The sequence below is a fragment of the Hippoglossus hippoglossus genome, chromosome 21, assembly GCF_009819705.1.
Source record: "Hippoglossus hippoglossus isolate fHipHip1 chromosome 21, fHipHip1.pri, whole genome shotgun sequence".
NCBI lineage: Eukaryota > Metazoa > Chordata > Actinopteri > Pleuronectiformes > Pleuronectidae > Hippoglossus > Hippoglossus hippoglossus.
In genome coordinates this window covers 24,640,078-24,666,578 of record NC_047171.1, presented here as the reverse complement: position 1 = coordinate 24,666,578, position 26,501 = coordinate 24,640,078, and the positions used below count along the sequence as shown (strand labels likewise).

At 39.7% G+C, this 26,501-nt stretch overlaps 1 protein-coding gene across 3 annotated transcripts; it reads right to left on the bottom strand.

The window, feature by feature from the left end:
- Nucleotides 1-342: 342 nt before the first annotated feature.
- On the bottom strand, nt 343-25,440 carry marco (macrophage receptor with collagenous structure). Of its 3 annotated transcripts, none has more exons than XM_034573400.1 (13): nt 25,219-25,440; nt 20,787-20,885; nt 20,484-20,647; nt 13,547-13,664; nt 13,289-13,360; nt 10,530-10,619; nt 10,162-10,197; nt 8,533-8,601; nt 8,165-8,209; nt 7,795-7,866; nt 6,174-6,233; nt 2,564-2,728; nt 343-617 (listed from the first exon to the last, which is right to left on the bottom strand). In XM_034573400.1, the coding sequence occupies exons 1-13, from the start codon at nt 25,301-25,303 to the stop codon at nt 487-489; spliced, it is 1,206 nt and encodes a 401-aa protein (XP_034429291.1). In that variant the 5' UTR covers nt 25,304-25,440; the 3' UTR covers nt 343-486. The 3 variants fall into 3 exon arrangements, with proteins under 3 accessions (XP_034429291.1, XP_034429292.1, XP_034429293.1); XM_034573401.1 differs by having other exon boundaries at nt 8,533-8,583; nt 25,219-25,439; XM_034573402.1 differs by lacking the exon at nt 8,165-8,209 and having other exon boundaries at nt 8,533-8,583; nt 25,219-25,439.
- Nucleotides 25,441-26,501: the final 1,061 nt, after the last annotated feature.

Genomic DNA, 26,501 nt, shown 5'->3' with positions numbered 1-26,501 from the left:
GGACTGAGGGTGGGGGTAGGGTTTAAGCGGGATGTTTTTTTATTTTACTCAATTGTTTGTTTGTATTGTTTTTTGTGGTTGTGATTACCAATTTAAGTTTAATGACTGTGATGCCAATATAAGTGAACTCAATATGTGTATTTTACAGTATACCTGAGGCAGAAACCATTCCTCAGCATTACTTATGCAACTTTATCTTTGCTGACCTCTGCAAAGTCATCTGTGTGATGGATGAAAAGGTGATGGCATGCATGAAGCTTAGGGCAAGAGATGTGAAGTGAAGGAAGACAGGTACTGATTGGAAACATAAAAAAATTAATAAAAAAAGGCAGACAACAGAGTAGAGATTATTATTTATTTGCTCAATCTTATTTTGACAGTACACTGTAATTGAATCAAATAGTGTAATAAAGAGAAACGTAGCATGAGATGTATAGACACACATATATATCCTGTACTGTCTACATGTATATGTACTGTATCATTCTAGAGGCAGTGCACACCAGCATCTTCGCTGTGTTGGCAGTTGTTAACACCAATTCCACTGTGTGGGCAGTCAAAGATATCAGACTCTGTTCCTAGGCATCGTAGCTCGTCCAACCAGATCTTACCAGACCCTACAGAATGAGAGCAATAAACAATTCTAATGATTATTTTTGTGTGAAATAATAACGTTTTGGATAATAAAGGAACTAAGCTCTACTACATGTCTTTATTAAACTTGTTTAAAAAGGGGATGCTTGCCAACCCCCCATCCCATTAATAGAATATAAAGGACAACTATTTTTGGAAATATGGTTCTACATGGTTTTCATTGTCTCAACAATTGGTTGCTGGAGATCAAGGTGTTTTGTTTCTAATATGAGCCACTACACCAACACTAAGCTATGAGCACTCAGATCATGGGGACGAGGGACCAGAGGACACTGAGACACTTTCTACAACCAGGACTTTTTATACTGTTTCAGGTTTGTAATCCCTGTTCATGTGATTACAAATCACCTCTTCAGGTCTACCTGTGAAGTTAACAAACATTTTCATTTTTTCAGGGAACCTGAACAACAGTTCAGTCAGGACCGCTCTCTTCAAAGAAATCTTCATTTGCATAAGTTACATTTGGCGGTATGGAATCTGTTCTTGGCTCTCCCTGCCCTTCCACGTGCATACATGGAAAGCGTATGCCAGGGAGAACAGCAGCAAGAGCCCCAAAGGGAACAGAACAGAGTGGCCATCAATGACAACAGAAATCACACTGAATAAATCAAACAGAGAAACGAAGCATTCTTTGAAAAAAGCTGTTTTTTCGACTTTAAACCACTGATATATCATTTTAGGGGTACCAACACCTGAAATTAAATCCCAGAAAGGTGTACAATATGGGCCCTTTAATACTCTGTATGCTATTCCCTAACAATAGACCCTGGGTGAGTAAAAAAAGAATGACGGGCTTAGAAGGAGACCTGCACCTCACCAATGAGTGAAATGTTTTCTTTAACAGGTTTGTCGATATCACTTCACCCTCCCTCCAGACCCTTTTATGAATCACCCCCCTCAGTGACCTCTCCTCAAACATCTATATCCATTCCCTGCTCCCCACACCCCTACCCCAACCCTCCTCACATCTCTTCCTCTCAACACCATTTACCTCAACACAGGAGAGGATCTGTTCAGAAGTCAAGCCATCACTGGACCCTCTGCAGTTCACCTACCAGCCCCATATTGGAGTGAAAGACGCCATCATATCTCTGCTTCACTGAGCTTATGCTCAACCAGAAAGTGCTGGGAGCACTGTGAGTCTTTTTTTTAAAACTCTTCTGGCTCTATTCGGACTGCCTTTCTCAGCCACAAGCTACTGGGTGTGCAGGTGGATGCTTCATTAATGGCCTCAGGGGCCCTTTCTCCCAGGGAACGGGAGGCTGAGCAGAGGAGTTTGGTGAACAGGTTTTTGGATGAAACCCCACACATACAAACAATAAGGATTTGGTGGTGGACTTTAGAAAGTGAAGGACCTATCTGAGCCTAGTTATCGTCGTTATCATCGAGGAGTACCTGGTGTCCACATAGACAATAAACTGGACTAGTCTAGAAACACAGACACGCTGTTCAACAAGAAATATTTCAGGCCCATAACTCCTTATGCTCTTTACATTTTCTGTATGTGGATAAACAAGCCACCAGTCTTCATGGATAGGTGTTTGTTCGCTGTTCGCAATACATGTTCTCTGTAAAGATTAATTTTCAAATTTGACTGAAGATATTTTGACACTTCAGCAATTTGTGTTTTTACAAGCCAAGTAGGTATTTTTCCAAGTAATAGAGGTTTTAGTAGCAAATACCCTTCATTACCATTTCTTATTTCTTGCACAGTGGTTTCATTCAACATCATGTTCAACAGCAAATTCAACACAATGAAAGGGAGAAATAGTAGTTAATATGACACACACATAGACATAGAACCACATGTATGCAGACAAATTTAAGGGTTGATGGTTTAGATAAGGATGTCCTCTGTTCCTCTTATATGGAACAGAGGACATGACGCGTTTGTAGCAGCAGACCTTACCTGGGCTGGCAGTGTAGGTGGAAATGGCAGATTGGAAGCCCAGCATCTTACAGATCACCCTGCCATCCTCTGTGTCAAAGCTGTCGTCACACACGGTTCCCCAGAGCCCATTGTTCCTCACCTCCACTCGCCCTCGGGATCTCCCGGGCACAAGACGCACATTCACTGCAACAGCAAAAAGCTCCAGATGTGAAGGATTTAATAGTGCGATGGGGTCAATTTGCTTTTGCAATTTCTTCTTTGGAGCATATTTGGCTTTTTCTTTCATTTCCAATATTATGGTGACATCAAAGTCAATTTTATGATATTTTAAGAGACATATTACACCCCTTTCAACAATTTATTTTAAGGTATGAAAAACTCTAATATCATGTGGTCAAAATATTCAAAATACCAAGAAGATGAAGCTCCACAATCCCCTTCTTGACCCTGTGTGAAGAGCCCTGTGAAGAGCTAATGAGCCACTGCTCCCCCATCACCTCGCTTCCATTTGGAGGGTAGAAGGTGGTTTTTGATATATGTGCACCAGCGAAGCCTGCAGCAGGCTTAAAATCCCCATCTGTCTGTGTATTTGTACAAAATTTTTCAAAACACGGGGGACAATATTACTTTGAAGAATATCTCTAGATTAGTATAAACATGAACTCTAGAGAATTGGGTCCGGACTTTCTCCAGAGGTTTCTTTTCACACACGAACAAGTGAGATTCTCCACTCAGACACATTCACAACAGCAACAAATCCTATGGAGGATGAAGGGAAAGTGCTGCAGTTAGAGGCAGTATATAACTTTAATGGCACTGGTTTTATATCCTGAGATATTTGTATTCTTTCTATATTTAGAATTTTTGTGTCTGTCGCATATTAGAAGCGTCATAACCACAACCACTTGCTCATGTTGAATCCTGCAGAGGATCTCCTGCTGTGTTCTCAGATAGGCTCCGGAGTCTCTGCGGGGGACAAGCAATGAAAGCCTGCAGAAATTCCTGAGGCTCTTACTCGTACATTTGCATTCATATACAGCCCTACGGAGAAATATTTGAGGATCTATGGAGTTCAGTGCATGTCTGAAAGCAGGTTAACTTTAGGTGCTGATTTGGGGGGGGGCAGAGCAGGGTCAGTGTCAGGCTGAGGTCTTTATGAGCTGTATGCTTGTCGCATGAACGTGAACAGTGAAAGCGCCTGCCTGCTGAGGATGATAACATTTTATGGATGATTTAACTGATCACAGACACAGGCAGGATTTCTCCTGGTGCTGCCGGTGGTCTTTCTGAATGTGACCAGAGAGAGCGAGAGAGAGCAAGGTACAGCTCTACAATGAAACAAGAAAGCCAAACACTATATACAAGCAGTAAGGGCTGGGTTTAAAAGAATCGATTCTCTGATTAATTTTACATATACAACAGCAGCAACATTTTAGCGAGTTAGCGAGTCGCTTCTCTCATCTCATATCTGTGTCTGGAGATGGAGCGAGACAGAGCTTACACTTACTCATACTGGCCCTGGTATGGTTTCAAAATTATGAATCAAATATAATTTATCACAATCATTTCTGGGAAGATATATCTAATAAAATTTGGTATCATGACAGGCCTACCTTTATAACTTTAATAATGCACCTTGTTAGAGGTTTCCTTGCACAGTTTACAGCATTAGTTTTTTTTCCCTTTCATATCCAAGCAAAGATGGTATGGTACACTGAAATATCCCTAACTGAATCGAAACAAATCTAGACCTTGTGAATCGGAATCAAATCGATTTGGAGAATCAGTGGCGACACCCAGCCCTATAAACAATAGTGAAAATCTGTCATTTGTTTTTATATATGTGTGTGGAGGATGCAGAGGTAACGCTAAAAGTGGGTTGTGCTTGGCACTGAGTAACTCCCTTACATCTTAAAGGGATAGTTAAGCTAAAAACATGGTGTATTTGACCTCGTTTCGAGTTATATATGAAGGTCGGGGCTTGCGGACACAACATGATCAGTATGGAGGCATGTTATGTATTTCTGTTGTTTTATTACGTCTGCAGTCTAGGTCACCATTGACATCAATTGTATTGAACTCCTTTGCAATGCTGTTTACCCTTGAAACTTTTGTGGACTCAAACACTTCAACCACCCCTCCATCTGCATCGTGGTGAGTAGATAATTTGTGAATTTTCATTTTTCGGTGAACTATCCCTTTAACCTGTCTAAAACTTGGACATTACACACACTGACAAAGAACAATGCATTCACATATCCAAAATATTTTTTTTGTGAAAATGGACATGCTATACCTCGTTAGAATGGGTAGACTGTGGCTAAATGCCCATGACGACCATTTTCACTTAAACCAAACACAATTCCAACAACAAGCAACTAAACCCTGTGTACATATCCACTGACGATCATGCTACTTCATGCTAACAACACAAGCTGCATATCCCTATAAGACAAATTGTGATTTGTGAATATGGGCTATACAAATAAAATTTGATTGATTGATTGATTATCATATGAAAGCCCAGACTCCTCAGATTCTAACAGTATATTTCTTAGCTTTCATTTACCAAAACAAAGTGTCACACGGCTCTTAAGGCCATGACAAAACGGCCGACACACCACTGTTAAATGTCAACAACAGTATATTTATTAAGCCATGACTAAAGACATACATAAAAAGTAACAAAAAAACAAGTGGAGTGTAGCCGTGGGTGAGTCAACATGATGTGTGAGTGTTGCAAGATGCATTTGAACCAAAAGGAAGTACCGCAACCGAAGTCAACTAAGGCTGCAATGTAACCAACAGCTGGCAGCTCTGCTGCTGCCTTTTGTACCAGAGGATCGTGCATTATGTCTTCCCTCTGATTTTGAATGAACCTTGTTTTAGTCCATAACTCAGTTAAAGCCAGTGTTTCAGTTTAACTGGTGATTATGTTAACTGGTAATATTTGTACATTTTAAATTCCAGATGTTGATGCAAGTCGCCTGTGGTTAAAACTTGCCTTAAAAATGTAAGAACCCTAACAACATGAACGTTGTCGATCGTATTGTTTTCTAAAGGTGATTGTGGCAAATGACGATGCCTCCGGCGTTTCCCACACACAGCCAGAGACAAAGGAGTTGCTTTCCGGCATTTTATTTCTTCCTCAAACTGACCAAACATAAATTAAAATCAACCTAAAGTTGCCAGCTATTTATCCTGAGGCCTCGGCTTTACAGCTCACCTCAGGTCAGACTCTTTAAGTCTCTCTCCGTGAGTCTCTTCCCATGTGTCCCTCCTGAGTGTCTCTCCCTCTGGCAGCTCTGCTGCTGCCTTTTGTACAAGAGGATCATTCAGCTAACAGCCCTCAGCTGTGCTGATTAGTCCTCTGGTACAGGTGGGCCACCACCATGCCCATGTGATATTTGCACGGACAGACATTTAACATTAACTCGTGATGTAAAAAAAATTTCCGTGAGACCTTCCATATATCACCATCAGACACACATTTGGAGACATTGGAGACTTATTTAACATACCTTCAAAGTCATATTCAGTGAGTTTAGTTATTAGTTGTATTCATATCTATGCTGATTGCTGCTCCTGTTGTCTCTGCTGTTCCCATGTCAGTACTGTGCAGACTTACACTCTAGTGGGTTTCCTTGCTCTCCCTTGTCTCCTTTGGTCCCTGGTGGTCCGGAAGGACCTGTAAAGGAAAATGCACTTGATAGTGATTGTGTGTCATACTGATTGCATCATTTTTAAATGAAATTTTTCATTAGCCCTGTCCTTTTGTTGGCTTGCTCGTTTGTTATTAGCAAGATTATGCAAAGACAGGATGGATTACCTTGAAACATGGTGAAAGGGTGTGATATGGGTCAGGGAAGAACCCATTGAATTTTTGTGAAGATCCAGGGATTTTTTTACTTTTTTTTTATTGTTGTTGTTTTACATTTATACTTATTTCCAAAGGAATAATTCATGGATTCTGATGCAAAAAATCTGGCATATTTAGGGGACGGATTTCTATAAGTGTGTGCAGTTTGCTGCAATAGTTTCCTCTTTTTTTCTTGTGCAAGGGTCGACAAATCCCATTAGTTAAAAAAAAACATAAAGCAATACCTATTCACTGTAAATAAAAGTGGGATAGTCTGGGGCACAGAGAGCTGCGCAACAACCAATTAAAGAGCAGCCTCAGGTCCCGTGGTTGCCAAAACTTTTAGGTCCCACATTCACTTTCATTTGACCAAATACAATTTGAAAACAATTTATATTGAATGCTCACAGGCACATTGTACGAGTAAACTATTATTATCTAGTTAAATTATAAATATAAACATTTTTATAAAGGCTTTTTTGTCTCAGGATGTTGGAGGGGCAGCGCCCCAGTGCCCTGTATCAACAAGCTACCATTGAGAAATATTGTATTTGTAAGCCACACGTATTCTTTATCTATGAAAATGCTTAGTCATCAAGTTCATTGTATCTTCAGAAGTTGTACAGGAGTTGGACTTGTTTGTCCAGTTTCTTATTTATACTTGTACAACTCGTGAAAATACCCCTGTGCTATTTTTTATTTTATTATTACTTTTATCTTTATCTCTTTTAACCCTAACTGTAGCATTTTTCAGAACTTTAACTTTCCTTGAGCTCCATTTAGACCACTAGTTCCTCTGCTATGAATGAAACATTGCTGGACATCATTGATGTGAGCTGCTAAACCTTGCATGTCCAATAGATAATCATGAATTGAATAAATCTACAGTTTGAAAACACAGTATTATTAATTGTATTATTATTATTTATATTGGTCTCATCATTATCATAAATCTCTATGTGGAACATGTGATGTGTTCTCTTTCCTCCTGCTGGAACTGTAATTTGATTTCAGTTGATTTAAAGTTAATTTAAATTTCCTGGGAAAATTTTCCTTTTTCTGTCAGACTTGAAAAACATGCACTCTGCTTTACAATTATAGGTACCAATCAGGATTTTAAAGCCCACAAGATTATTAAAACAAAGAAATGTACCTTAATCTAATTATAATGTATGCATTCAAATAAGATTATTAATAGAAGTATGACAGAAAAAAACACTTAATACTGAACAAATAATTGATAACATTTACATATAAAAAAATCAAGCCTGGATTCAAAAATGATTTATGCCATTTAAAATGACATGACTAGTTTACATATTTTATGAGGACATAATGACCTGTAATAGTCTGTATAAGCATTATAGATGTTATACACTATGCACCTGACCTTGAGGTCCTGGTGGACCAACAAGTCCAAGATTTCCTTTTTGCCCAGGAACACCAGAAACACCCGAAGATCCTGTAGGTACAAAACAAATCAGCATAAATGATTTTGGTATCTCACACACAAGCATACTTCTATGGGCACAAATAAACACACATTTTGGTGTACACTTTGGGCATGTAACATCTTTCGATAGATAACAGCCCTCCTCCAAAAATTCTGTTTGTAGTTTCTTCCTGTTAAGAGTTTTTTCACTCCACAATTACCAAGTGTTTGTTTATTGTAGGAGCTGTTGAATTACTCCAATTTCCAATCTTCTTTTAACTAAATTGATTTGAATTAAATTGAACTGAATTGAAAAAAAAATGTGTACCTTTTTGGCCAGTGTTCCCTCTGTCACCTTTGTCTCCATGATGGCCTGAAAGAGTATGAGAGGACAACAGTTACTAAACTATATGTCACATCTTAATATAATTAGAAATTACTACTACTTCCTAAGATAGAAAGGTCTCTAAAATAGAAAAGTCACAAAATACTAAAAGGTTAAATTTTCTTTCAATAACAACAACTCTTGGTACTCTATGAATGGAGACCCTATACTGTTTTTTTCACTGACAAGGAAACAAATTAATAGGCTATGAGAAATAAAAACTGTTTCTTAAGATGTTCTTTGTTGTCAGGTCTAGTTGAATAAAACTTAATAGTTGTGCTATGAACCACAACTTATATCTAATCCCTTACCTGGGGTCCCAGGTTCTCCCTTTGTACCTGGACCTTGATTTCCTGGGGCCCCTTGGAGCCCAGGTTTACACACACACACACACACACACACACACACACACACACACACACACACACACACACACACACACACACACACACACACACACACACACACACACACAGTGATGATTATGAACAATACTAGCTGTGCAAATGATGTTTTTCACATGAAATAGCAGTGTATGTGCAATATAATATTAGTGATGAGCATCATGAGGAAAATGAGGAAGAGACACTGAACTGTTTCACAACTTAAATTTGCTGATCCATTTTTTCCATCCAGGAAGCGTTATATTGCTTTATGTTCCACTTTCAACAAACCTGCAACATGATGTGAAACCAGGGAAGGTCATGGTCCTCTCACAGTAAAGATCATTTGGTATTACTGTGTGTCTGTAAGCAAGTCATTGAACCAGTTCAGGACTGGTATTAACATTCGTACTGAGAAATCTGATTACAAGTAGACAGCTTCAAGTTTGTCTGTTCATACTTGGCATTAAATTGTGTCCTGAATGTGTCTTCCCTGCTCTATATGCAGATAATGTTATACATCGCAAAGGCCATTCTGAGTATGTCGATGTGTTGGTTGGCAGTGTGTTTGTAATGTGTATATGATGCATTTGTGTTGACACAGCGAAAGGAATGTGGTGACATGCATTCCAGACCACTTCCGAATGCGGTCTGAGTGATTAGAGCTCAAGCCACATTGAGGACGCATTTCGGTGCGTTCACACCTGTACTTACTATGCTTATAATAAATCTTACATGAACAAAACAATGGATTAATGACAGCAGCTGTGCTGTATATTGACACACGGGAAGGAATGGAATTCATGACATTTGATACTAATAGCTAAATTATTATGTGACAGCTTTGTAATATAATAATAATCATAATAATAATAATAATAATAATCATAATAATATTATTTGTTTTTGTCGTACTTATCTAAACGAGGTTACAAAGTGCTTCACACAAAGGTCCATGGCAAAATTAAGATTCGATTGTCATAAAAGATATTCCGTTCAGTCTAATTTAAGAGCCAAATCATAACATAATAAGGTCGAGACCTTAAGTTTATAGAGAAACCCAACAGTTCCCACAATGAGCAAGCACTTTGGCGACTGTGGAGAGAAAAAACTCCCTTATTAACTGGGAGAAACCTCTGGCAGAACCAGATTCAAGCCATCGAGTAAAACATTTGGATCAGATGACTCGTAAGGGTTATGGTCAAGAAGACCTGTGGAAAAGTTAGATGAGAATTTTGAGGCACTATGTTCATTTAAAATACGTGAGCTTTTAGTGGTTTTGATGTTTTTTGGGGCAACGTGGAACAGGGAAATTTTGAACATAGTGGCCTCAAAACTAGTTAATTTCTCTGCGGGAATGGGGCAGAAAGTGAAGCATTTAGCAACAGCTAGCCCCCCCCACCCAAATAATGTTGATATGGCACACTAATTAACAAGAAAATTTCAAATTGCACTTCATGTAACAAAGGTTGCCGAACCCTGCCCTACAGCTATGCTGTAATCCTGGCTAATAATGGCTTCCGATACCATGACAGCTTAATAGAAGGGGAAGCTTACCAGTGGGTCCAGGAGGTCCAGTGAGTCCACGTGGCCCTGAAACAGTGAAGTGGTTTTGAGTTGGAGCTACGAGATTTGAATACAATAAACAAAGCTGCCATTCTTTTCCCAAAGTAGACAGATATTTACAGGGTTCCTACATCCGTGAGTCCAACTTTTTCCAGATGTCAAACTTGGTCTGCCATTTATTTTTGTCAGCTCTGGTGAGCACTAAAGTCCCCATCAGCATTTTGACTGGTGTGAATGGGGCACTTTTTATGCTGCAGCAAAAGTTTGATTTAACCTCCTTTTTTTTGTGAATCATACTTTGTACAGCTTTAAGAATAACAAACACACATTATTACACAAATGGTCCTCATGAAACCCACCAGTTTGCCCAGCGACTCCTGTCTCTCCAGGTTGTCCATTAGGTCCACTGACACCTTTTGGTCCTGGAGGGCCAGCAACACCAATATCACCTGGACAGAATCATTCAGTTATGTAAGTTATTGATGGACTCCAGCTTCTGCTACTCAGTACTATCAGGGAAGTATGAAGACTTATGCACACAGACAGGAGTAATGTATGCTCTATACCAGTAAGAAGTCAGCCTACATACAAGTCAACAGACTTAGTAAGTTGATTTGAGGACGCATGTGAATAATACATATATTTCAATCACAGGTCGCTGTAAATCAAGTATAGTGGGTCCTCATACACAAAACATGGAATTTAGCAAGCATACAAAATAACACATACAAAGTTTTATTAAAAAAATACATGAATAATAATTAGAAAGACTTAAACAATCAGTGGCACAGGAAAATCAACACAATAACATCAACAGTACATACACACTAGGGCTCCCCCTATATGAAACTATATCAACTGCATCAATTCAATTGCAATCAGAAGTAAATAAATAAAGCCAAAATATAATATAAACCAGGTGAACAAACAAAAATGTCAGAAATACCAAATCTACTTCTAAGCTAAAACAGAATGTAAGTATAATCAAAAACAAGAACAAGGTAGATTTAAGGTCAACAAGCAAAGATGTCTTGTAGATATTAAAAGAAGTAATCGAATCAAGTGAGTTCAGCAAATTATTCCTGTACTAAAGCAGTGTCCCTTCTACACATGCCAGAAAGACAGACAGACAGACAGACATACAGAGATGTCTAAAATAATAGTCAGATGAAAAGCTATTAGCAATATCTGTGTTATCTCACCTTTCACGATAGGTGAATAATAGATGTGTATTATAAATTTAAGAATCACTGCTCCTTTGATGTGCTCTCAAGCCATTAGTTAGTCCTCCTTCAATAGGCCTAAAATATACTGTTACTTTTAAAGTGGTGCTGGGCATTGTGTGCAGTCTATGGTGCAGACGAGTGAAGTAAGAAAACTTTGTGTTCATCCTACCTGGTTTTTCAGTCAATGAAATGAAATGAAACTGTTTGCGTCATTAGTCTTCGTGTCTGTGGCTTATATATAGGTTTGAATGATTTACTGAACTGCTGTTGTGCTTTCATCCATTCAATGTCAACAATTTCAGAGGTCTGTTAAGCAATTGAAACAACCTTCAGACCCAAGTTCTCAACTTTTCAAAAGAGCTCTTTAATTTAGCTTCATATAAAGCATAACAGTAACAAACAAACGTGTTTTTACTTTGAAGACAACTTGTTAAGGAGACAGGGATTCGATGAATGTTGCTGCCATGACGGAGATTAGCACCTGTACCCTTGAATGTCTATGTTAGTCCAATATGATGAAATAAAAAGAATTAAATCATCAAAATTATCTGGCAGGTCAGATAGTATTGGCCAAGCCGCAGGCTGCCAGTTGGCGAGCAGTTGGCGACCACTGCTGCTGTCTATCTGAGGACGTAGAAGAAGATTAATCTTGGCCTGCAGACTGAAGGAAAACTGCACCAACCTCATTGACTGCTATATGTGTGTATACATATATATGGATGGCCTAAGATAACTGACTTTGGCCAGGGGTTCGAATCCCGGTCAAGGAAACCTTGGGATCCCCACAGGCAAATGGAAACCATGAAGAGGTTGCAAGTAAGTCAGCCGCAGACAAATACCTACACAGAGTAAGACAAGTCCTGAAAAGTCAGCTGAACGGAAAGAACAAGGTCAGAGCCATCAACACATGCACCCTGCCAGTCATCAGATGCCCAGCGGGTGTAATAACCTGGCCAAAGGCAGAGATTGAGGCCACTGATGCCAAGACAAGGAAGCTCCTTACAATGCATGTAAGGTTTCACCACAAGTCCAGTACCCTGAGGCTGTACACTGAGTGAAAAAAGGGGGCTGAGGACTAGTGAGCGTCAGAGCCACTATCCAGGATGAAACAATGAAAATTCAGGATTACATCAGGAAAATGGCCCCAAGTGACGAGCTGCTAAGTGAATCCCTCAGACAGCAGACACCCAATAATTATGATGAGAACAAGGAACCATCATCATGCTGGAAGGACAAGCCCCTGCACAGCATGTACCACCAACACATAGAGGAAGTGGCTGATATCAAGATATCCTACTAGTGGCTGGAAAAGGCTGGTCTGACAGACAGCATAGAGGTACTAATCATGGCAGCACAAGAACAGGCCCTAAGCACATAGAGGTCAGTGTCTTTCAGCATAAAAAAACCCCAAAGTGCAGGCAATGCGGTGATGCCCCTGAAACAGTCCAGCACATAGTAGCAGAGTGTAAGATAGAGACTGGGACAGCACACACTGAGAGGCATTACCAAGTGGCTTGGATAGTGTAGAGGAATATCTGTGCTGGGTATGGATTACAGGTACCCAAGTCCTGATGGGACATACCACTAAAGGTGGTTTTGGACAACAAAATCAGTTGTAAGTTTGTACAAAGAGAAACTTAGTCTAGTGTTGTTTTCAGATCAAAGGTTGGAACAAGCCATAACAGATATCTTAAATTGATCAATAATAGGGTGCATTTAAGAGAAACATAGCCACATCTATAACTTTACTCTCACAGGGTGTTCCTTTTAATTAATCAGTGTTCTCCCAGTTACTCAGTGATAACAGCACCAGGCACAACCACCTTCTCATTTTTTTATAATTTTAACTCAAGCCTTTACCTTTGCTATGGAGTTTCATAAGGTGGACTCACCTTTGAGGCCCATTTCTCCAGGTCCCCCTGGATGTCCTGGCAGTCCATCTGTTCCTGGAGAACCTGGAGGCCCTGAGGATAACAAACAATATATTGTTAGGGTTGATTCAATCATGAAAGTATTTCATATTTGAAACCAATCCTTCCGGCAAAAATCCACAGAGGGCACCAACTAGAAAATGTTCTATTGGTGTTATTTATGAGCAGCATAGTTAATGTTGATGACATTGTGATGACTTCAATTATATACTGGCATACCTGGTTTGAGACTGATGGTTGTCATTTTGGCCTCCAAGTTGCGGGTGCTTATGTTGAGCAGACTCAGGTCAGCCCTTAGCATGTCCAGCTGACCATCTTCTCCACACAGACTGTTCAACTGTTGTCAAAGCAACAACAGAAATATGACCTAAATGCTAAATCATTGCTATAAATCATGATCACAATGAATGAATGAAAATTAGTTATACACAGGGGCGCTTATCATGGTGGTACAGGGGGCGGACGCCCTTATCCTGGGAATAACAGAGAGTTAATTATTTACCCAACATTAAGCATCGAAGATTGAAAGGAAAAGTGTGTAGAATTTCTCAGGATCTTTCTGAAAAACTGGGATATAATTCTCATATCTAAATCAAAAACCGTAGTGTTTTTATTATGTTAGAATGGGCAAAGACTGCCATGTTGCTATAGTTGCCCAAAAAGGGCAAACTGGTTAGAGACAGCGTTTCGGGTTTGTATATTGATGCAGCAGCACTGTATGAATTCAACAGACAAAGAACAACCGTGCCCCTAAAATAACCTGGAATTCATTCTGATCCCAATCTTGTCCTGAACAGTGAATATAGAGTGCATTGTTACTATACAACAGGGTTCCACGATTTAATAATGTGAAACTGAAAAATTCCTTTGTGCAACAGTCAATCTGAAATATGGAACTTAATTTGTTGCCTTTTGTATACATTTTGTGATTTCAATGTTATGTTAAATTTATGTATTTTTGCCTCCTGTCCTAATTTTTGTTACTAGTGATGTTGGAAATGGAGCTGCTATATGACGCAAAACTAATTTCAGATGGGTTCTGACAATAGAAGTATCATCAGCATCATCATCATCAGAAGAATTCAGACTGGGAGGTTTTTATTAAAAGTTTGTTGAAAGTTTGTTCACAGAAATTACGTCAAAAGGAGAATCATAGTAATACCTTGAAAAAACAAGGAAGCGTAAACTGAAACAGAACAGGACATGTTACAGTAACAAGGATAAATACTTGTGTTGCTTCCCAAATGGAAATCTCTGATGAGAGAAAAAGGGTTTCAGAAGTCTCCAGTTTTCAGTAGGACAGGTAATTTACCAGCAGTTTAAAATAACCGTGATTGGCCCCTGCAAATAGTTTATTTGGGCACTCCCCTCCATAACAAGTGCATGCTTGTACGCGTGCACATTCACACACAGACACCACGGACAGCGGCTTCTGTTGGTGGTTCTCATCTCATCTAGTCCCATTTAATCTAACAGCTGCCTTGGACTAAAAAATCACAAACTCATTTCACCAACTAACGCTCATCCACAGCAGCTTTAAATTCAGCCTACACTAACAAAACAACACAAACTAAGTCAATAAGCAGAGCAGCCATTAAGTATATCACTCCATACTCTCTGGTGATCTACTGACTGATTTTTCCTCTGCGTTTCACCAGACATTTCTGTTTGAGCCCACCCTCGCAGGCTAACAGGCTAGTCTATAAGCGATGGCTTCTCTACCTCCCTCTTGCTCCACTGCTCTGCCCTGCTCCGAGTGTCCAACAGGGGTGGCCCCTGGCATTGGCAACATAGGCGGTTGCCTAGGGCGCAAAAGGTCGAGAGAGCGCCACAAGAGGCTGAATTATCATGATGTGATACATGCAATGTTAACCAATACACTTTTTTACTTTTCTTTTCCAGCTATAAGAAAGGTCCTGCTACATCAACTCCAACCTTTTTAAGATCTAACTTTGGATCTGGATTGCAGTTTCCTGTGGAACGAAAAGGCAAGTTATTGCATTTGAAAATATGTAATGTTGTTTTTTTATGTTTTCTTGAAACAAAAAGTACTTTCTTTGTTACTGTGGTAGTGGGGTGTGATCAGCGCCGGCTGCATGAGTGAGAGATTGAGGATTTGGTTTGGAGAACGGTGCCAGGGAGGGAGTCTGATTGGTAACAGGTGTTCTGTGTCTTATATGTATATAAGATATTAAATTGTTGAAAACTTTTCGCTTCAGAAGGCTATACAAAAAGAATGCCAGATTATAAAGCATGTAAATGGTCGGATAAAAGGTCTGTATTTATATAGCGCTTTTCTAGTGTTGATGACCACTCAAATTGCTTTCTATTTACAGTTTATTGCCACTCCCCCATTAACACACATTGTACACACATTCTAAATCTACACATACATCTAAGAGCTTTCTCTGTTCTGAAACCCAGAATCACAAGTGAAGTTGGGTTGCCTCAAAGGAAGAGAGTTTGGTACCCCCAATACATGCACATAGATGTGGATGCACTAATTGTAAGTTGCTTGGATAAAAGTGTCTGCAAAATGACATGTAATGTAATGCACAATCCACATCAGAATTAGTGCAGACACAAGTCAGGAGACATCTAGACAAATTAGTTTTTACTTGTGGCATATAAACTCTCATATAGTCATACATTACATTACATTACATTACATTTAGCTGACGCTTTTATCCAAAGCGTCTTACAATAAGTGCATTCAACCATGAGGGTACAAACCCAGAACAACAAGAATCAAGAAAGTACAATTTTATTCAAGAAGGCCAAACTACAAAGGGCTATAGGTAAGTGCCATATAAGTGCTACTAAATCGCTACTTTTTTATTTTTATTTTTTAATTCAAGGTATAGTCGGAAGAGATGTGTTTTTAGTTTGCGGCGGAAGACGTGTAGACTTTCTGCTGTCCCGATTGGGGAGCTCGTTCCACCATTTAGGAGCCAGGACAGCAAACAGTTGTGATTTTGTTGAGTGTTTAGCTCGCAGTGAGGGAGCAACAAGCCGATTGGCAGATGCAGAGCGGAGTGGAAGGTTTGACCATGTCCTGGATGTAGACTGGACCCGATCCGTTCACAGCACGGTACGCAAGTACTAATGTTTTGAAACGGATGCAGGCAGCCACTGGTAACCAGTGAAGGGAGCGGAAGAGCAGAGTAGTGTGAGTGAATTTAGGTAGGTTAAAGACCAGTCGAGCGGCTGCATTCTTGATGAGCTGAGGAGGGAGTTACAATAGTCTAGGCGTGAGATGACCAGGGCCTGGACCAGAACCTGCGCCGCCTTCTGAGTGAGAAGGGAACGTATTCTCCTGATGTTGTGCAGCATGAATCTACAGGAACGTGTTGTTGCAGTAATGTTGGCAGTAAGGGAGAGTTGACTGTTGAGTGTCACACCCAGGTTCCTAGCAGTCTGGGTGGGGGCTAACATGGAGTTGTCAAAGGTAATAGTCAGGTTGTGGGTGGGAGAGCCCTTCCCTGGAAGAAAAAGTATTTTAGTCTTATCAAGGTTAATTTTCAGGTGGTGTGCGGACATCCACTGAGAGATGTCAGTCAGACAGGCAGAGATTTGTGCTGCTACCTGTGTTTCAGATTGCGGAAAAGAGAGGATTAGTTGTCATCAGCATAGCTGTGGTAGGAAACGCCATGTGAGTGAATGACAGAGCCGAGAGAGTTGGTGTACAGAGAGAAGAGGAGGGGACCCAGGACGGAACCTTGAGGGGCCCCAGTAGTGAGAGGACAAGGTTCAGACACAGATCCTCTCCAAGTTACCCGGTAAATGCCGTCGTTGAGGTAGGATGAGAGCAGGGAGAGAGCAGAGCCTGAGACACCCAGGTCCTGAAGGGAGGAAATGTCAGAAAGGTCTAGAAGGATAAGGACAGAGGAGAGAGAGGATGCTCTAGCAGTGTGAAGTTGCTCAGAGACAGCAAGGATGGCAGTCTCAGTTGAGTGGCCTGCCTTGAAACCAGACCGGTGAGGATCAAGAAGGTTGTTATGGTGAAAATAGGAGGAGAATTGATTAAAGATAGCTCGCTCGAGAGTTTTGGAAAGAAAGGGAAGAAGAGAGACAGGTCTGTAGTTGTTTACTTCAGACGGATTGAGGGTGAGTTTCTTCAGGAGAACTCTTGTCTCATTCGGGGGGTTAGGAAAACAGCCAGTTGACAGGGAAGTGTTGATAAGATGGGTGAGAAAAGGAAGGTCGTCAGGAGCAATAGACTGAAGAATGTGAAATGGGATGGGGTCAAGGGGGCAAGTGGTTGGGCGGGCGGAGGTTACCAAGGTAAGAACTTGGTAACCTCCAATTCGTGGCTGTCAAACCATTACATTTTTTTATCAGATTAATCACAGGGTATTTCTAAATGCCTGAAAAATCCCCATTTTGTATATTATATGTATATTGTTGTGGGAACAGAAAGATAAATGACAGAAGGCGGATATATACAATTAACATTTGTTTTTTTATTGATGACATGTCCAAAGGATAGTTATTAAAATTGAAATATAAAATAAAATCAAACTAAAACATACCACACCATAATTAAATTTGGCTTTCTCAAACATAGGATGATGTTATTTAGATTTTTTTTTTTTATCAAACTCAAAGATAACCTTTATCCTAAACAATTGAGGCATCTTAGCCTTTGCTCTTTTCTTTTGTTGCAAATATAGGATGGTTGAATAAAACTTTTTCCTTTCTTTTTTAAATCAAACAAACAACCAAACCTTTACACAATTAATTTGAATGTGAAATCTGAATCTGAGCCCATCTGTAGAAGCAGTGTTGAGCCAGTTCACACTTAAAAAGAACGAGTTCCAAATTCAGTTCATGCAGATGAAAATGAACTAGTTCACGTTCATAGTTCATTTTTTGTTGGGATGATTTATGTGACAAACGTACGGCCATGTGTTTGTTTATGAATCGATGGTGTCACTCCGTCACTGAGTCCTGACTGTGAGCATCACGTCTCGTGTTGTACTGAGCACAAAATGTTGACGAGTCATTTTCATGATGTTTAAATGCAGCCTCATAAACTCTGGAGGGAATCAAACCAACACTAAGTTACTTCATGTACTGATCAGGTCCTGATAACTAGTGATGAGTGTTTATTAGTTCAAGTGAGAGCAGGTCAGAGTGGAGGAGGACACAGAAACTCCAGCTCGGTACAAACCAACTGCAGCTTCTGCTCTGATCATGACGCAGCGGCGCTGATCACTGAGCAGCTGAGACCGGAGAAACTCTGTATTTCACTGTTTTTCTACAAAGTCATTTATCGGCTGCTTAACGTGAACGAGCTCTGATCTCACTGCAAGTGTCTCTCTGAGCGAGTGAGTGGAGGAGGGTATGGGTACATGGAGCGGGTCATTCTGCGCATGCGTTAAAAAAATGTACGCTCTAATTCCACAAATGAATCATCCCGCGCTAACACGTTAATTTTAACATCCCTAATATTTATAAATAATTGCAAAGCAGATTTATAAAAAGAGTAGTAAAAATACAAAATAAAGATGCAACAGAAATATTCTAATAACAATAATAATAATTGCCTGACCTAACACCCCACCATAGTGGGAATAGTTGTGGTATTATAAGAAGATTCCAGAGGGCCTGGAAAGGAAACTCAGAGGCCAGGTATGAAGCCTGTGGATCAGTGAACTCGTCTCTGATCCTCCAAACACAGCAGCTAAAAATGACAAGACAGTTTCCCTGACCTAAAAACCATGTTGCCAATTATTAAATATCTAATATGCTGCATTAGCATTTTAAACATGGCCTAATACCGTAATGTCCTCCCAGTACTGCATGTGGATTTTTTTAAAACAACAACTTCAAGGCTGTACTGAGAGAAGTGCAGTGGTAAACTCAGGATCCTGGCCACAACATATCCTCTCCCGATCCGTAAGTATGTTCCTCCAGTTGCCAGAAGTACATCATTGTACCCCTGGCACTCCAGCAAAAGGTGGGTCGGCATGCCGGCGGTCGGCATGCCTGCGGCGGTCAGCACCCTGTGCTCCTTCAGACTCAATCTTTTAAGTCTCTGAAGACAAGAAAGGAAAAACATAGATAAGGCTTTATTATTAGCATGATATAATGTTGATAATGCTGGATAACAACTACCATTAAACAAGAAGAAGAAGCCTCCCTCCTCTCATTTTCCCACATAAAACCACAGTGCAGCAGTTCAGGTGCAGTGAGGATGGTAACCCCCCTAGCTAAAAAAAATGAAGGTAAAAGTTCAGGCATTCCAGGCCTGATGGGCAGAAGACTATGGCTTTGTCTTTCGTAAAATATTCCCATATCAGATAGAAGTGTCGCATCGAAGAAATGTCAGGGCAGCAAAAAGCTTGGTTAAAATATGCCGTTGTATTTAGCATTGCAGCGTAGACGTGAACGACATACCATGCTCTGCAAACACAGGCATGAAGCATATGTAGATAGCAATGTCATTAGTCTTGCGCTCCCACAATGATTTGGTTCTGTGCCTACCTTCTTTGGCAGTAACCCCCCGCCCCCGCCAGTGCACACACACTTCTGTGGCTTTCTCCATTTTATTAAACTATTCATTATTTCATAATCTCAATAACTTAAATATAATAGGCAACTTACCTCAATTCTTTCAGCACTTGCTACCGTATTTGATGTTGTCGCTTCGGTGACGGTGATTTGTCATTGTCCATGCTGGGGCATTGAAACCATTTTGAGATGCCTCGCAGTGGAGAAGTGGCTGTCCAGTTCCACCACAATTTTGCAAGGTCATGTATAATGTTAGGGAATTGTTTAGCATGGTGTTTTGCAGTTATTTTTGTAGGCAAATGAGCGCGGTTCTCCATACTGTAAAGCCATCATGTGATGACTAGTCAAGTCACGCCTGAAGTATGATTACCTCTGGTCAGTCGGAGTAGCGTTTAATGGTTTAATACAGAAACATTTTATAATATCGAGTTTGGTGAATTTGTGTCAATTATTGTGATTGCAAGAATGCCATTTTATGGTCCTTATTTTTTACTTGTGCATGTAATTATCCAGTGAATGTCAATTGAGGCAACACTGGCCACTGTTCAACAAAGGTACACAGGCTAACTTATCATTTGAACAAGCAGATGTATCACAAACCGAACATTATTCTTTAATCAGCATTTTATGCTCACAGGACCTGGTTTTGCAGGGCCCATAGGTGGCCTCTTAGGGTCTTGGTTTCTTGACTGTTGTTGTGGATGAGAGTTTTAAAGTCTTCATGCTGATCCCCATCCGGAGCAATGCGATTGTCTGTCAACTTCTCCATCCTAGCCCCAGACAGTGAAGACTCCAATGTGAAAACTGGGACAGAGAGAGAACAAATAGGCAGGTGTTGTCAGTAACATTCAGTTCACCTGTATAGAGCATATAAATATGAAGTGTACTACAGAAACTGGTATAGAAGTATATCCTAATGAATATTATTTGAATACAGTCGTACCTTTATAAAGGAGAAAGGCATTGAGGGCAGTCTGCAAGATCAGGTAAACAACAACCACATTAAAACACCACTGTCTTCTGGGCCTAGCTGGCTTCAGATCTGAAACACAAACATTGAACATTTGAAACAATAGAATTAGATCAGTGTCCTGCAGAAAACCTGCATCTTGGTAAAGTGAATTCAGGAAACAGAAAATAGCCTGGTTCACCCAGATGATACAAATGCTTTTATAAATTTGAAAAGCTCTGGGCATGAAACGTTTGGACAAGCAGTGGAAAATGGCAGCTCTCATTTACAATAAAGAGCTGGGTCTATAAGGACCTACATTTCTTTCTGTTGGCATTAGACCAAACTGCCTTTGACTGAATGGTAAACTACTGTCCACTCTGAAGGGTTCAGAGGTCCCTGTGTGTGAAAGTAAGTACATAGCTGTACAGACATGGACTGAAAAAGCTGTGTCATACAGATAGAAGACACCGACAAAGATGTTTGTGGTGATAAAAGCTGATGCATCTGTGTGTTGTAAAGAACGTCATGTGATTGCCGCAGCCGAGTTAATACTTCACTTCCTGCCTCTGCAGAAAACAGCTTTTGAGTTTTTATCACTTTAAGTCAGCCCATTTGCCATGAAGAACTGTTCTAACCTTCCAAATAGGTTTCAAATACTTCTTAATTTTTGTCGAAGTACAAATCTTCACTGTTTACGAATGCTGCTGCCAGTTTTAACTCTATTCACTCTAAGGAAGATCCCATCTTCGTTGCCAAAAGTCTGTTGTCTCGACCTAGAGGATTAATGGGATCAGCTTCATATTAGGTCAGTGTAATCTAATCACCTTCAAGATGAAAAGTTGTTCAATTTGTGAGGTTTCCTTGAATGGCGTGTCGGTGGCGTGACAAAGTTTGATGTTTCATCTTAAAACGGGAAGTTCTTGCAACTATATATTTTCCAATCTGCACCAAACTTCCAGATCCAGCTGAAATTTCGTACAAAGAATGTGAATGCTTTCTGTTTTCGTTGAATGCTGTTGCCATGGCCACACAACGCATGTTGATGTTTATTTTTTTTACAGTTGCTTGCATTTTTGGGAGGCTAAACATGCATGAGAACTCAAGAAACTGGGCAAAAACTCATTGGAAATAAGAAAAATCTATTTCCAATATGGGCCTTCAATATACATTTTTAAGTCTCAACTGTGCAATTTTCATCTGTCTGTACAATATAAAGGCTCATGTACAATATATTCACTGTAAATATCCTCACACTGCATATATTTCTTCCTGTCTTTACACTGTATATACTAGTTTAAGTACATTGATATGTTTCTATATTTCTGATGTTTTTTTACTCTTGCTGCTATAACACTGCAAATCAACCCATTGTGGGACTAATAAAGGACTTCTTAATCTTAATTCCATCCACAACACTGAATTCACCTCTGACATGGCCGAACTGTGGACATGAACCTGCTGGCCATTCCTCATGAATGTTTTGAATAACCTGTTGCAGTTCTGTGTCTGGAGAGGGTGTCAGCTAGTACCACTGCTTTCCTGGAGTGTAAATCAGTTCAAAGTCATACTTCTGCATCTTAATCATCAGAAGTTGAATCCGTGGAGACATCTCGTTGAGATTCTTTTGGATTATAGAGACTAGTGGTCAGTGATGGTTTGTCATGGCCCAGGATGCATAGGCCACTGGTTTTCAGTGTCCCCCCTCAGCCTGTAGGTGAACTGCACCAATACGATCTTTTGAGGCGTCAGTGGACAATTTTATCCTCCTTGTGTGGTCATAAAATGTCAACACGGGTGCAGTGGTCAGTGTGATCTTGAGTTTTTGCCACTCACACTCATGTTTGGCTGTCCATTTAAACTCACAGTCATTGTGTAGGAGCCTAGGGATGCATGCTGTTTTTGTAGTCAGGTTGGGAATGAATTTACCTATGAAGTTGACCAGCCCCATGAACACGAACGTGTTATAAACTTCTGCAGCCTGTGGCCCTGCTATTGTTAGCAGCAATGCTACCTTCCTAGCATCTAGCTTTGTCTCCAGTCCCAAGGCTGCAATGTAATGGTAGATTTGCGGTTTGAAGGTGCGCCAGTTCTGGTCGATATTCCCCATTAGTTTCAAACTGTCGCTGGCTTTAATTCAATGTAGTTTTTCTTAGTTTTCTCCAGTTACCATGTTATGTTCCTGTTTAGAAGGATGAGGCTTAGTTTAAGTCCCAAAGTAACTTTATTACACGATGCCTTCAGCAACATATGAGTGCATCTTAGTGTCTTCTTACTTTAATATTTTTTGCTTCTTTAATTATTCCTATTTAAAACATGCAATTGCATTTGATCACAACAATAACTAGATATGCGCTTACTGTAAACGCTGTAAGATCGGGAGAAAATACAAAGGAAGTCCAGTGTATGTCTAAAAGCAGCTTAAATAAACTTAATTTACGTGTAGTATTAAACCTTTAACTTAAATAGCATTGATAATTACACCACATTTGGCCTTCTTTAACTCCCTCTCTATGAATAATTAGTCAAATAATTGAGAAAAATAAAGTTAAAATTCTTTCCTTGACAGAATATTATCTATAGAAAATCATATGGAGCTCATCGCTGTCAAAATACCAAAGAGCAATAATAGAAGTTCTTATTGGCCAGTGCCCTGCATGGCAACATAAACCAAGTTTCCACTCAAAGTCTAGTTGTCCTGCTCTGGGTTGGACTTAGTAGTTAAGTTTTAGTTTTAAGTTTACAGTTACAGGAAACAAATTATTTTTGAAATTGAATATTATATTACACAAATATAGAAATATTGAATCGAAAAGCCTTTTTGCAATTCCTTGTGAATAGTATCATGAATAGTATATTTATTCATATGATGATGAAAAACAGTAATGCATTACAATTATTTATTGGCTGTAAATCTGTTTTTGTCTTTTTATTTATTATGAGTTTTGGAATGGTTAAATTGAAATTAAATTTTTCAATAATTTTTCAAATTGGTCATCTTATTCACAGATTCATATTTAACACTGTAAGAAATCATATTTCTTGGTGGCAGCATTCAAACTCAGCTTTTAGCCTTATTTTTTATTTGTCTATTATTTCATTTGGTCCCGGTTTTGCCATTGGCCGGGGTCTTTCTGTCTTTCTGTCTTTTCTCTTCCCACAGTCAAAAACATGCAGATTGGTGTGAATGTGAAAGAGAATGGTTGTTTGTCTCTGTATGTTGGCCCTGCGATACACTGGTGACCTGTTCAGGGTGTAGCCTGCCTCTCACCCCAATGGCCCAAAAGGGATTTAGACGGTTTAGATAATCTGTTTGATCATCTGTATTTTAATAGCGCTTAGTGTCGATGACCACTCAAAGCGCATTACAGTACAGTTTTAGCCATTCACCCAGTCACACACACACACATTCATACAATGCATCTATGGGCACTTTTTCTATGAGAACATCACAGTCGTCAGGGGCAATTCGGGGCTGAGTATCTTGCTCAAGGACACTTTGATCTCACCCTACACACTACCCTCTCCCACCTGGACCTGAGGGACACATATGTGAGAATGCTGTTCATTGACTACAGTTCAGCATTCAATACCATCATGCCCCTGAAGCTCGTCACCAATACCTGGTATGGCAGCTGCACCGCCCTGAACCGTAAGGCTTTACAGAGGGTGGTGAAGTCTGCCCAACACATCACCAGGAAGGAGCTGCCATCCATGGAGGACCTCTACACCCAGCGGTGTAGGAAGAAGGCCAACTGGATCATCAAAGACCTCTATCACCCCAGCCATAAACTGTTCAGCCTGCTGCCATCTGGCCGACTGTACTGCAGCATCTGGGCCCGCACCACCAGGCTCAGAGACAGTTTCATCCCCCAGGCCATAAGACTTTTAAACGAGTCCAATCTGCAATAATTCCTCCAAACTCTGCACCTTACAATATTTGCACTACTTTTTTAGATGTATATTTTTATTTTAATACTTTAGTTTTATTTATTTTATATCTTTTATAAAAAAAATGATATTCTATTTTTAATATAATTTGAGCCACAGATTGTTCTATTGAGATTGTATTCAAGGATTTGAGATTTCATTTAATGCCATGTTATTAATATATATTATAAATATATAATATAATAAATACATGTTATTATTAATTAATACATGATTTTTTCCCCCCAACAAGATAAAATGATTCATTCTCCTCCTGTAAATGCTGTAGCTCAACTGAAAATGTTCATAAGTTACAACCTCTCCCAGCCTATATGATGAATCATAACTGCACTTCACAGAAGTAAAATGAGAATTGTTATATACACATAGTAACAGCAGTAACTGGATGTAATAATATTGTGGTTGTCAAGTTTCTCCCATAAGTCTGAGTAAACTCAATCTATATACCTTGATTACTTTCTGCCTCAGTACTCACCGACTGGCTGGAAACTGGAGAGATCACTTCTGCTGAGTGTCATGTCAAACAGCGGGTTATTCTGAGTGTATGAAACTCGATCCATTGTCTTGTCTGCTGATGTCTCTCTCTCTGACTCAAGAGTTACCTTCACTTTCCAGTTCAGGAGCCCTTACAACACTGTACACAGGAAAACACAATTCTCACCAGATTGCAACAGAGAGTCCCCACAAAAGAACAGACATGGACACAGATTGCTGTAGGGGAAGGAACTGTTGAGGATTTTTAGCTGAGGTGGCCAAAATTCAGCAGCAAAACACCCTACAGTGTAGTGGTTAGTAATGATGATAACCTTATAATAACTTTAGTTGTATATTAGTTTTGAAGACTTTTGAACAGACTTAGAAAGTTTTTTAACAGAAGAAAATCAAACAGAGCACACAGTCATTATAAAAACAACAAAGCAAATAAATAGAACATACAGTCAAGATCAAAAATATGTATCTAGAATAACCACCCTGCAGTTGTATGCCTAAGCCAATCACTCCAGTTTCAGTCCACATCATTTTTTTTTACATACGACGTATGACGCATGACCTTTATCTTTGACCCCTTGAAATCTAATCATTTAATCTTTGAGTCCAAGAGCCACTGGTCAAAATAAAAAATAAAAACCTAAGGATGACTTGAAATATCATATTAAAGGGAAGGGAACTTTTCTTGATGTGTACATCAAGTGTGTCCATGTATGTGTGTATCTGTCCATCTTCTTGAGGGCCCGTTTGCCCCAAAGGTGATTTGTGCGATCTGTGTGGCAGCAGGCGACTTCTTGGAAGAAGAGGTGGAAGGTCTGGGCCCAGATGACAGCCCCTGTGCAAAACAAAGTGATATGTTAATTACTAGGAATGTTGATTGTCCAAATCTGGTTACAACCATTCACTAAATATACAGACATTATACAAGCCCTCAAATAAATACTCACTCCCATTCCGCTTTGCCTGTCGTTTGCCACCCACCAGATCTTTCATCTTACTGTTGGGGGGTTATGATAAACAGAGACATTTCTCAAGAGCAATTCCTGGAGGGGACACAAAATGGGACCACGACAAAAAAAAAAGCTGAAAAAATAATGCACTTAGAACCCAATTGTTTCATTTATAATGTAACCAAGTGTTCTTTAACATTAATGTTCATCTGGCAATTTTAACAGAGCAAATTCAAAGTCATTTAATCATTTAATCTTTGAGTCCAAGAGCCACTGGTCAAAATAAAAAATAAAAACCTAAGGATGACTTGAAATATCA

Coding starts and splice junctions, on each gene's coding strand:
- marco (XM_034573400.1), bottom strand. CDS start 25,303: ATGGATCGAGTTTCATACACTCAGAATAACCCGCTGTTTGACATGACA. Junction 13,665..20,483: donor TATGGGCCCTGCAAAACCAG/GTCCTGTGAGCA, acceptor CTTTGACAACAG/TTGAACAGTCTGTGTGGAGA. Junction 2,729..6,173: donor GCAAGGAAACCCACTAGAGT/GTAAGTCTGCAC, acceptor TTGCTGTTGCAG/TGAATGTGCGTCTTGTGCCC.